The following is an 11,312-nucleotide window of genomic DNA, read 5'->3' on the forward strand; positions in this document are numbered from 1 at the left end:
AGTCGATAAGCTCAGCTTCATGTTGTGGGTGGACTGCCTGCTGGTTTTGTGCAGCTGCTTGTCTGGAGCGAGAAATACCTCGGTGGCGGCGGCTCAGCGTTCCTGGGTCAACACCATATTTTTTTGCAATTTGAGAATACACAAGTTTTTCATTAGGCTTCAAAGCGTTAATAGCAGCAAGCGCAGCGTCAATTGATTGCATTGTGGTCACGTTATGGGTGGTTGAAGTGGATGGAATAATTGGTGTTGGAGGACGTAATCCGGCGTTGGCCCGTCCGCGGCGTTGGCCCGTCCGGCACCTCTATTGATGGTGACGTAACCTGGTATCCGACAAACATTTCCGCGCTTCCCAGCATCCTTTTTTACTTGTCTCTACGCAACTGTGACATATCCAGAGTGCACTTGCTGCTCCTTCCATATGATATCACTGCGTTAATTTTGCAATTGTGGTCCAATTGCCGACATACCTTTCGGGCGCGTTCAGCCCGCAATCTCCCTAATCACTACTCCCACTCCTGCTTCCGGTTGCTTCGCTACCACTCGCATCCTCCGCAATGCTCCCACGACACACCACATCGCTGTCGCGCGGATACAACATCACCTCTAGAGCTCCCCTTCTGTGTAGGAGATTTCCTCGCTCTCCAACCTCCCAATTCCGCACCTCCTTTAGCAATGGCAGCCCCGTGTCTGCGTCCAAACGCACTACTCTGCAGCTATCCCCCTTGAGCAAGCAACACCCCGTCTCTACCGTCATACGAAACCAATCTACGAGGACACACCCAGCAGAAAGGTCACGATTGGTGCGGTATACATACAGGACAATAGCAACCCTCGGCTCCTTCGTCCTCGTGAGCGGCATTCTCGTCGCCGGCTTCTTCGTTTACGATGCCTACACCTACAATGAGGACCCTATCACCGAAGACCTCCCCGTATCAGAACTTGCTCTGAATCCACCCAGAGGAGGACCAAAGAACCTTCCGATTGCCAATCACTTTGTAGACGATGACGAAAGCCCTGAGAATAAACAACTCAAGCACAAACCCAAGCTGGTTATTTTGGGCACGGGGTGGGGAAGCGTCGCGCTTTTGAAGCAACTGCACGAGGATGATTATCACGTCACAGTAATTTCGCCGTCGAACACTTTCCTTTTCACGCCTATGCTCCCGTCTGCAACTGTGGGTACACTGGAACTGCGGTCGCTTGTTGAGCCTGTCCGAAGGATTGTGAGGAGAGTGCGTGGACATTTCCTCAAGGCGAAAGCCGAAGACGTCGAATTTTCAGAGAAGCTTGTTGAGTGTTCAGCTGTAGACGACCAAGGCAAGGAACAACGGTTCTACGTTCCATATGACAAGCTGGTGATTGGTGTTGGATCCGTGTCCAACTCACATGGTGTCAAGGGCCTAGAACATTGCCATTTCCTTAAGGATATCAGCGATGCCAGGATCATCCGCAATCAGGTGGTCAAGAACCTCGAAAGCGCATGTCTGCCGACAACTTCAGACGAAGAGAGGCGGCGACTCTTGTCATTTGTGGTCTGTGGTGGTGGACCTACTGGTGTAGAGTTCGCGGCTGAGCTCTTTGACATGCTTAACGAGGACCTTTGCAAGCTATACCCAAAGCTTCTGCGCAATGAGATTTCTGTTCACGTAATTCAGTCGCGTGGCCATATTCTCAATACCTACGACGAAGCACTATCTCAATATGCTGAGCAACGCTTCGCGCATGACTCGGTCGACATTCTCACAAACTCCCGCGTCAAGGAGGTTCAATCAGACCGGATTCTCTTCTCACAGAAAGACGAAGACGGCAAATTGGTCACCAAGGAAATTCCCATGGGCTTTTGTCTTTGGTCTACTGGTGTAGCTCAAACAGACTTTTGCAAGCGTCTTGCTGCTAAACTCGATGGTCAGAACAACAGACACGCTTTGGAAACCGATACACATCTCCGTCTCCACGGAGCACCCCTCGGAGATGTCTATGCCATCGGTGACTGCGCAACTGTACAAAACAATGTCTCGGATCACATTGTGAACTTTCTCCGCACCACGGCCTGGGAGAAGGGCAAGGACCCCGAAAGTCTGCACATTTCCTATTCAGACTGGCGCGGCATTGCCAAGCGTGTCAAGCAGCGATTTCCTCAAGCTTCCAACCATCTCCGCCGTCTAGACAAGCTCTTTGAGCAATACGACAAGGACAATTCGGGTACTCTCGACTTTGGCGAGCTTAGAGAGCTCCTTTTCCAAATCGACTCGAAGCTCACTTCTCTCCCCGCCACCGCTCAGCGCGCTAACCAACAGGGCGAGTACCTTGGCCGCAAGTTCAACAAGATTGCCCAGGCTGCACCAGGCATGGCTCTGAACAATGTCGACTATGGTGATTTGGACGATGCAGTGTACAAGGCGTTCGAGTACAAGCACCTGGGTTCCTTGGCATATATTGGCAATGCCGCAATTTTCGACTATAATGGCTACGGGTTGAGTGGAGGCCTTTTGGCTGTTTACCTTTGGAGAGGAGTATACTTTGCCCAGAGCGTCAGTCTCCGAACAAGGTTTTTGCTTGCCATGGACTGGACCAAGAGAGCACTTTTTGGACGAGGTGAGTAAAATGTTGTTTATTTGTAAGAAGGATTGTGAACTAACGTGTGCTAGATTTGATGAACTTTTAAGCCATGTACGCATTATTCGTCGTCTTTGAGAGTCAAGATCAGAGATAGATAGACGGTATCGGGTCAGTGCATCAATCTTTCTTGTATCAAACTTTCTCAAGAAGCCAACACTGGATGCTGGTCGGTAATATTTTGTACAAACATTGAAACAATCATCGTTATGGTCCATTTTACCTTCCCCTTTCGCTTCCTCCCCCGATGGTCATATTTCTGCTTTGACTTGGTCAGATCTTTGGGGTAGGTTGCCATCTCGACAGTGCCTCTCACACCGTGTCACTACCTGTTTTCCATCTTGCCTTTCTCTTCTGAAAAACCCCTGTCTTCCATCTCTTCACTACTATCAGCCCCTCACCCAAGCGGCACCTCAGCGTTGTTGGTGCTTTGGTTTCGGGACCTGTCCGTATCCTTTTTCATCCTGCGCCGCAACATGTAGACGTCTGCAGATCGCAGCAAATGTACATGCCCCAACGAAATTACATCCATCAATCACCCCGTGCGGTCAAAAGCATGGAAAGAATGCCTCTCGGGATTGTCACCCATGCGCCAATCCAGCAGCACATTACCGGATCCATGCTGCACGATCCAATCAGCCTCAATAACCCCCCTCAGTTCATCAATAACATCACACATTCTAACCCCACTTTCCCGTTCAACCCTCACACATTTTCTCAACCACTCCATCTCCCCCTCTATCGCGCGTACATTCATATACTCTTCATTCCACTCCGCTCCATCCAAACACCTCACCTCCACCTTCTTCGTCACTGGCTGCGTCAAATACTTCATCCCTTCCTCTTCATCATCCCTTATCTCAAGCATCCGTTCAAACTCTCCCAGCTCCATCCTCGTTCCAATGGAAAGACCCATCTGCCCCCTTGCTACATTTTCTACCCCACCCGTCAAATCATACGCATGCGCCGCTAGCAAAGGATGCATATACGGTCCCAACGCTTCCTGCAGCTCATCTGTTGTCGCATCCCGCCAGATCAGGTGGTCGGTCTCGACCTCTGGCTGGACGATCCAATTGACGAGTTCTTTCGGACGGAGGTTGAGTGAACGGGCGAGGCTGCGTATGGAATCTGGTAGAACAAGCGTGGTTTCTTGGAGGAGAGGAGAGGAGGGGGTATCGGGTAGTGGACGCATTCGAGCGGGTAGGTTTGCGATGAGGATGCGGCGCCATCCGGATGAGACGGCATGGCAGGTTAAGAGGTCCCGGGTGGGTAGGTAAGAGATTATAGAGAGGAGAACTTCGGGGAGGGTGAGGGCGCGGTGCATTTTTGCTGAAATGCTTCCCCAGTATCTCAAATAAAAAAACATGCGCAGGTGGAAACAAGCAAGATGTATAGTTTGTAAGACAGGGAATGGGTATGTAAGTGAGATACTACTTGTACCTCAATCATCCTTGGCAAATTCATGGCTAAGGTAAGAATGCAGCATCTTATCTATCTGTCTTGTTTTTTAATTATACTTTCTATTCAGGCACCCAATTTCCTTCATCCGCATTGGTACGATGCTTAACATGGATTCCTGCTGATGTCAGATATGTAACTCCGCAATGGGGCGATAACGCCATTTAGCTTGGCAAGCACGTCAGGATGGGGGCGGGAATGTGATTGAGGAGTTGGGAATTGTTTGGATACGGCTGAAGTGGCGGAGACGGTGATAGTGTATATAAGGGCGGGGTTATCTGTTTTGGATTAGAATGTTTTCTATAGTGAGGTAGATGTGGAGAGGAGTAGTAGTAGGGTCGACGAAGTGCAACCCTTGTTGCGGAGTCAGCAAGTGAGCTGAGAGGAGAGTATCGTACTAGCAAGTATCGCGATGCAATGTTAAGTCTGGTTTTATTGTAATCAATAATAACTATCAGCCTTATATCTCAAGCAAGTGAGAACGAAAACTAGTAGCTCGTCGTACAAATCGCATCTCGTATAATCCCATGTTCTTGGCTCGTATACTCGAGCCATGCCACAATCCCAACCTATACATAAATCCTACAATAACCCTACAATAATCCTACAAAATCCATCCACCAATCAACACACTACAACATCGTATACACTTTACACCCCCAGATCGAACAAGTACTCTACGCCATCACCCCCATCAACCCAACCACACCACCCGCCCCAATCGCCACAGCCCTCAACGCATTCAACCACGCAAACTTATCCAGCAGCGCCCTCACCTCCGCATCCTCCTTCTCACTACTCTCCCTCCCCGTCTTCTGCTGCGGCGGACTCAAATCCTTCCACTGGTTAACATCATCCTCCCCATCCACCGACGCATCCGCACTCCTAGCTGCACCTCCCTTCTCCCTCCTCCACTCCGCCGACTTCTGACTCCGCGTCCCACCCATTTCCTCATTCATCCTGATTAACGTGAAATTCGTTGGTATCATCAGGAAACTCGTAATAGGCGCTATACTAATGCAGAGCACGGAGGCGGCGAGGAAGTATGCTGGTTGGCCGTGGACTGCGGCGCGGAAGAGGGATTGGAAGGAAGAGAGTGGGGTAGAGGGGGGCAGGGAGAGGTAGGTGAGGAGGAAGAAGCTGGAGCTCGAGAGGATGCCGGCGGTGGGGAAGATGTGGGAGCCGCGGGAGAAGAGCCAGCGAACCATGGGGAGGGAGCGCGATGCGGGTTGGGACTTTAGCATGGGGATGGAGAAGAGGGAGAAGGCAGATATGCCGCCTGAGGCAATAAGGGCAGCGGATATGCTGAGTATTTGGAGGGCTTGTTCGGCTGACATTTTGTAGGTAATAGGATCTTTTTTTGTTGTGATTCTTTGGAGTATAAAAGGCTTGTATGTTTTATGAAAAGTTCGAAGAGCTTGTGATTTTCTGTCCTATTTGCATTCTACCTGAGAGTACTGATATATCAGTACTGCTGCTGGGTTAGGACATCCAACGCGCGTTCCACGGGTCCCGACGGTGTTGAAGAATGATGTCATGGTGAGCTAATAGGTCCTCTGATAACCTGTCGCAGTGCTCACAACCATCAATTGTGGAACGCCCCGAGCTGATATGCACCGTCAATATTCGATGCGCATGCTGAATCAACATTTCGGATAGTGATATTCACTGACGTAGAATTTGTCGCATATCCGATCCATCTACTCAGTCCGCTTGCGCACCCTAGGCAGCGCAAACCAACAAGCCAACATGGCTCCATACATACCGAGACATACCGGATTCAGAACCCAAGTTCCTGACGCTTGCGCAAGGATACCAGTCGTGAAGGGAGCGACGGCACCACCAGAGCTGCCTGCCCCAGCAATGAAGCCAATGGCAGTCGTCTGGATATTACGAGGCATGAGACGCGAGAAGATGGTTGAAGCACAAGGATAGATCGGACCAAGCAAAAGACCCAAAAGACATACAGCGACCGCGTTACCGATCAAGTTTGGTGTCAGCCAGGCCAGAAGCTGAAGGCCAACTGTGCCGAGTGTAAGGATGACGACAAATTTCTTTTCGCCAATCCTTGGTGCTGCATGCGTCAAAACGAAGCGTCCAAGTGTGATGCCGCCCTGGGAATATTGTTAGTATACTACATGTCGCGGTGAGATGGCAAATAAACATACCCAGAATCCAGCCGTCACGTAACCAACTGTGCGAGGGTCACCGTTTCGATAATTAATCAGATATGAGATAAACCAGCCCGAAATACTGACTTCGGCACCCTGGTACGCGAAGATGAACAATGCCCCGAAGAAAGTGACTTTGTTCTTCAAGGCGTGTTTGAGGTTTTTCAGCTTCGATGTTGCTTCTTCTGTGGCTGTCTGTTGGGTAGTGGTGGTTTCTAGAAGATTATCCTCGGTGTCTTCTTTGAAGGACCAGAAAGCCCAGGCGGCGAAGACTATGCAACAGATTCTTACGCCAACGGCGATGAAGTAGAAGCGGGACCAAAGGATGCCGCTCGAGGCCATGGCTGTTCCAATGATGGGCGCAATAATGCCGCCTACACCGTAACTGCCGTGTGCGAGGCCTAAAATGACGCTTGGAGGATGCGTGTGTGAGCAATAGACATTGTTCAGTGCTAGGTTAATAGCTGCGCCAAGTCCCAACATGAAGAAGCTTTTGTCGTTAGTTCATTGTCAGTAGTTCGGGATTTATTACTTACGACAGTACCACAAGCGGATAAGGTGGTGTGCAGACCAATACGATATAAGCTGAGAGCTGTATCGTCTCTGAGATAACTAGTGTTTTTGCTCTGCCGAACTTCCCTAGGACCGAGTTGGTGAAGAAAGCAGCGATGATAAAACCAGCCGCAGTGCCGACGAAGACTAGGGACATTATTGTGTATGAGATGTGGTAGTGCTTTTCCATGTACGGAATAAGTGCACCAACAACTGGTAATTTTCAGGACCGGATCACGGAAAGGGGTGTTGAACAGCCATTGGTAGATCTGCAGATATTCTTTTACATACCTGCATCGTTCATGCCATTGGAAAAGTAGATCAAGCAGCAGCACAAGATCCTCCATTTGGTCATGGGATCAGCGTTCCAAGTCCGCTCACGAGCGAACCCATCATCATGGGTCGGTGTTGCAGGCCGGCTATTCTCCAGCTCAGTAAGTGTCTTTGGAGTCGCAGCCCCATTCTGCGATGATTGCTTCGAGGCAGACTGTTGGTGGCCATTGCCATATTCTTTTACGGAATAGTCATCAAGCTCAACGTCCGGTAAAATGCCGACATGGTGCGGTACTTTGTCCGTACTCTTCTTATAAGCAGGCTTCGGGTTGGCGATTTGGGAGGTAGGCTGAATATCAAAAAGGCTATGAAATGGTGCCGACATCTTGACGAGATCTCTGCGTGTTTGGAAAGCCACACGACGGCCGTTGAAGAGGAAAGCAAAGTACACTACTTAAAATTGCAGCCAATCAAAGTAGCGCCGGTCTCGGTTGAAAGGACTGGAGGCGAGATAAGGGAAATGGGATGGGGAGTTGCAAACGCCCTTATAGCTCAATTGTACCCCAAGATCAGTGGAGTCATATCATAGTAGTCTGGCGGGAGCGCCCTAATGCAAGGAATGTCAAAAAATGCTCAAAGCGGAAGTGTACAGAGAGTTACTCAACAACGTGCTAAGGATCTAAAAGACGCACCCACGCACACGATTGCTGATAAATTCCGCGTAGATTAACCCGTGCGGGGTGCCAGTATGAACAAGAGCCGGGCCGCGTCCAAAACACCTATCAACTGCCGTAGGGCAATCATATCGTACTTGCACTATAGTATGAATGTCCAACCACGTTCGTCAATGTCGCGTTGAACGGTCAGCAGAGTCACATGCCGTTTCACCGCTGGTGTAGACATTGGAGATCCCTTTCGAATCGAGCAACGTATCCGCACTTTGGAAGTTCCAGAATTGTTTTAAAAAAAGATAGAAAGATCTGGACCGAGGCATGCATAAAAAGGTAGCGTTACCTAAACGGTGATCAGAGTGCGAGATTTAGGGTAATGCAGGCGGGCGCGGCTGGGGTTTGCGCTGCGGGCGGTGGGTAGGTGGGGGTTGGGCGGATCGGCCAAAATTTCCCTTTTTGCGAAATTTGGCGACCCCTCCATTGGAGAAACAACAACAGAGAGATTCTGACGTATGGTCTTTGTTCATTTTTCCACACATCGCACTTTTCTGTACACAATCGATATAATTATTTCTACAGGATGCCGCCACCCAAGCGTAAGGTTCTCGCTACGATAGACAGCACCATTACGCCGCCTGACGAGCTTCCTCCCAATCACTTCATCGCGCGCATCACCAAGGCCGAAGGGAAGAATCTCTACTCCGCCGAGCTTCCAGATGGGAAGCCTGTTCTCGCAGAGCTCGAGCCCAAGTTCCGGTCAACGGTATGGATAAAGCGGGGTAGCTACGTAGTGGTGGACACATCTGCGCTGGCGGATAGGGATAATAAGCTGGACGGGGAGATTGTCAACATAGTCCGGGACGAGAAGGCGTGGAGGAAGATGAGCTACTGGTATGAACATGGGTATCATAGGTTGCTATGTGTACAGGATGCTGACATGATGTTACAGGCCCAAGGAGTTCGCCAAGAAATCCACATACGTCGAGGACAGCGACGAGGAAGAATCTACCGTTGGCAAGATGCCGCCTACAGACTCGGATGAGGAGTGAGCTTTCTCCTACAGAATGCTTCACTCCTTGTGTGGGTGGTCCTCTTCGATGATGCCCTTTGTAACGCCTTCGTACTCCTTCCTTGTCCCCCACCACACACCCGCGACCGTGACCGCCAGAACTCCTACTACTGTCGCCGAACTTGCCGGAGTGCTCGGATACACATTCCACGCCCACTCTTGCGCACCCCATAGCGCATACACAGCAACTGGATTGAACCCTGCTTTCCACAGCAAGAAAGGCGTCGACCATGCAATATATGCATAGAACTGGTAATGCAGGCTTCTTGCGCAAAGGAGACCAATCGTCATCGCAGTCAACATACCCGTCATGACAAAGTCTGGCGTGATTTTACTGGACATAGTGTCCTGGTCTCTAGGCTCAAGGACGGGAAGGCAGAGCTTGAGGAATTCCCGGACGTTGCGCTTGGACGGTTTGATCCAGCGGGTTCGTGCAAACCAGAGCAGAAGAACGATATGCAGGCCAAGCAGACTAAGGGCGAAAGGCCAGGATAGGAAAGTAGACTCCGGGACAAAGCGCCAGTTTACGGTCCATTTGTAGAGAAAGGCACGGCTGAGTTCAAAGGCACGAGCAAAGTAGCTGGGAGCGCGTTTCCTGAATGGGTAGCCCCATAGAACCTTTTAAATGATTAGTATTGAAACGATTCCTGTCTATGTATATTTGGAGAAGGGAAATTATACGTACCGAGACCTGTCCAATAATCATAGCCTGGGTCAGTGCCTCTCTCCCACCCAACTTCATCACCATCAACATACCCATTGCCGGCAATGGTAAAAGCAGACTCATCTTGACATTCAGCCCCGTGCTATACAACGCGCTTCCCAAATGCCACTGGTCGCGTTGATAGCAGTAAACCGCCAACCAGAAGAACAGCGCAGCAAAGCAATCATTGAAGCACCGCAGCATAAAAATGCTATGTAGCCGCTTTGACAAGATGAGTAGCGGGAAAATATATGGTGGTACCTATATCACAGTTAATACTGGAATTTAACCTCCCCAACCCCTGATAGAGAGTATCAGTTGGTAAAGAAAAAGAAGGGTAAAACTCACTCTAGCCTTTCGGTAACACTGCATCACAAGCGCAAGGGTCATCAAATACACCACCGCAAAAATATACTGCGCAAGCGCAATATTCCTCCCTTCATCCGTCCACTTGTACAGATGCTTGTAGATCCATACATGCGCACCAGGATACACCAGTGGGCCCGTAGACCCGGAGATAAGCTTGTAGTCGCGCTCGCCTTTGAGGTAGATGGCGATTTGCTGCATGTAGGTTGACCAGTCTATTTCTGTGTCTATTCATTCTCAAAATTAGTTTTTGCTTGTTGGAAGAATAAAAATAGTTTAATGTGGTGATAGTAGCAGGGTTTTTTTCTCTTCTTCTCTTTGCTATAAGAAGGGGGAGTGGGCATAGGGAATGTCGAGGCCACGTGTGTAAACGGGGGTAAGGGTAAGAACGAACACGGTATTTTCTCGATTATCACGCCGCTGAGGGCTGCGTCGGCGACGAGGAGGAGGGGTGTTATCCATCGTGTGTGGTCTGGATTCAGTGCCAGATCTTTGGCGCGGGCGAGAAGCGACATGTTGTGTTGTAACTTTTTTATTTTTTCGGGATGGTAAGAGGGGCAGGGGTGAGGGATTGGTGTTATAGGAACGCGTCGCGTGTGTCACGTGGATACGAGGGACTCTTTTGAAGTTTCAAGCGTGCATCTTTCGGCGCGACATGTGTTTCATGTGGGAATATTGTCGTGCGACTTCGTCCGATGGTCCGATGTTAAGGCTTGCTATGGTAGGTATGTGGGGGATGCAAGTAGGGCTGTTTTGGGGCTCATGGTGGGTTGGACCTAGAGGTGCCGGACGGGCCAACGCCGCGGACGGGCCAACGCCGGATTACGTCCTCCAACACCAATTATTCCATCCACTTCAACCACCCATAACGTGACCACAATGCAATCAATTGACGCTGCGCTTGCTGCTATTAACGCTTTGAAGCCTAATGAAAAACTTGTGTATTCTCAAATTGCAAAAAAATATGGTGTTGACCCAGGAACGCTGAGCCGCCGCCACCGAGGTATTTCTCGCTCCAGACAAGCAGCTGCACAAAACCAGCAGGCAGTCCACCCACAACATGAAGCTGAGCTTATCGACTATATCGATAGACTCACTAAGCGAGGCCTAGCACCCACACGGAGTATCATTCGAAATATCGCGTCGCAGCTAGCTCAGAAGCAGCTCGGATATCACTGGGTTGATCGCTTTGTTCATCGTAACTCGCATCTCGTTATACTCAAGCGCACCACGCCAATCGATCGTAGCCGGCGCCGAGCTGATTCAGAAAAGAAATATCAGCTCTACTTCGAGCTTCTACGCCAAAAAATCGATCAATATAAAGTAGAGCCGCGACATATATATAATATGGATGAGAAGGGCTTTATGATTGGAGTACAGTCCCGCTCAGTCAGAATCTTTTCTAAAGCTGCTCTCAAGTCCAAATTGAAAAG

General features: G+C 49.8%; 7 protein-coding genes across 7 annotated transcripts; 2 read left to right on the plus strand and 5 right to left on the minus strand.

Moving 5' to 3' along the window:
- Positions 1 to 4: 4 nt before the first annotated feature.
- Positions 5 to 202, minus strand: COCSADRAFT_62543 (uncharacterized protein; the record flags this gene model as incomplete). Its single annotated transcript, XM_007696227.1, has 1 exon — positions 5 to 202. A coding segment is annotated over one exon (198 nt), but the record flags the coding sequence as incomplete, so codon positions are not given.
- Positions 203 to 554: 352 nt separating this feature from the next.
- On the plus strand, positions 555 to 2,665 carry COCSADRAFT_156169 (uncharacterized protein; the record flags this gene model as incomplete). The annotated part of the gene is made up of 2 exons (XM_007696996.1): positions 555 to 2,595; positions 2,649 to 2,665. 2 exons carry the CDS (start codon positions 555 to 557, stop codon positions 2,663 to 2,665), a joined length of 2,058 nt encoding a protein of 685 aa, XP_007695186.1.
- Positions 2,666 to 3,151: 486 nt separating this feature from the next.
- Positions 3,152 to 3,940, minus strand: COCSADRAFT_22194 (uncharacterized protein; the record flags this gene model as incomplete). Its single annotated transcript, XM_007695903.1, has 1 exon — positions 3,152 to 3,940. One exon carries the CDS (start codon positions 3,938 to 3,940, stop codon positions 3,152 to 3,154), a length of 789 nt encoding a protein of 262 aa, XP_007694093.1.
- A 561-nt stretch (positions 3,941 to 4,501) lies between these two features.
- COCSADRAFT_32675 (uncharacterized protein) lies at positions 4,502 to 5,461 on the minus strand. Its single transcript, XM_007696170.1, has one exon. The coding sequence runs from the start codon at positions 5,409 to 5,411 to the stop codon at positions 4,752 to 4,754; it is 660 nt and encodes a 219-aa protein (XP_007694360.1). The 5' UTR covers positions 5,412 to 5,461; the 3' UTR covers positions 4,502 to 4,751.
- Positions 5,462 to 5,774: 313 nt separating this feature from the next.
- COCSADRAFT_166974 (uncharacterized protein) lies at positions 5,775 to 7,455 on the minus strand (the record flags this gene model as incomplete). The annotated part of the gene is made up of 4 exons (XM_007696997.1): positions 5,775 to 6,188; positions 6,243 to 6,735; positions 6,782 to 7,010; positions 7,089 to 7,455. The coding sequence occupies 4 exons, from the start codon at positions 7,453 to 7,455 to the stop codon at positions 5,775 to 5,777; spliced, it is 1,503 nt and encodes a 500-aa protein (XP_007695187.1).
- Positions 7,456 to 8,406: 951 nt separating this feature from the next.
- On the minus strand, positions 8,407 to 10,615 carry COCSADRAFT_32678 (glycosyltransferase family 58 protein). The gene is made up of 5 exons (XM_007696171.1): positions 10,274 to 10,615; positions 9,862 to 10,106; positions 9,496 to 9,774; positions 8,691 to 9,428; positions 8,407 to 8,632 (listed from the first exon to the last, which is right to left on the minus strand). The coding sequence occupies exons 1-4, from the start codon at positions 10,392 to 10,394 to the stop codon at positions 8,811 to 8,813; spliced, it is 1,263 nt and encodes a 420-aa protein (XP_007694361.1). The 5' UTR covers positions 10,395 to 10,615; the 3' UTR covers positions 8,407 to 8,632; positions 8,691 to 8,810.
- A 143-nt stretch (positions 10,616 to 10,758) lies between these two features.
- On the plus strand, positions 10,759 to 11,286 carry COCSADRAFT_59569 (uncharacterized protein; the record flags this gene model as incomplete). The annotated part of the gene is made up of 1 exon (XM_007696223.1): positions 10,759 to 11,286. A coding segment is annotated over one exon (528 nt), but the record flags the coding sequence as incomplete, so codon positions are not given.
- Positions 11,287 to 11,312: the final 26 nt, after the last annotated feature.

This window comes from Bipolaris sorokiniana (genome assembly GCF_000338995.1).
Source record: "Bipolaris sorokiniana ND90Pr unplaced genomic scaffold COCSAscaffold_1, whole genome shotgun sequence".
NCBI lineage: Eukaryota > Fungi > Ascomycota > Dothideomycetes > Pleosporales > Pleosporaceae > Bipolaris > Bipolaris sorokiniana.

Coding starts and splice junctions, on each gene's coding strand:
- COCSADRAFT_32675 (XM_007696170.1), bottom strand. CDS start 5,411: ATGTCAGCCGAACAAGCCCTCCAAATACTCAGCATATCCGCTGCCCTT.
- COCSADRAFT_32678 (XM_007696171.1), bottom strand. CDS start 10,394: ATGTCGCTTCTCGCCCGCGCCAAAGATCTGGCACTGAATCCAGACCAC. Junction 10,107..10,273: donor GATAATCGAGAAAATACCGT/GTTCGTTCTTAC, acceptor GAGAATGAATAG/ACACAGAAATAGACTGGTCA. Junction 9,429..9,495: donor TGATTATTGGACAGGTCTCG/GTACGTATAATT, acceptor ATCATTTAAAAG/GTTCTATGGGGCTACCCATT.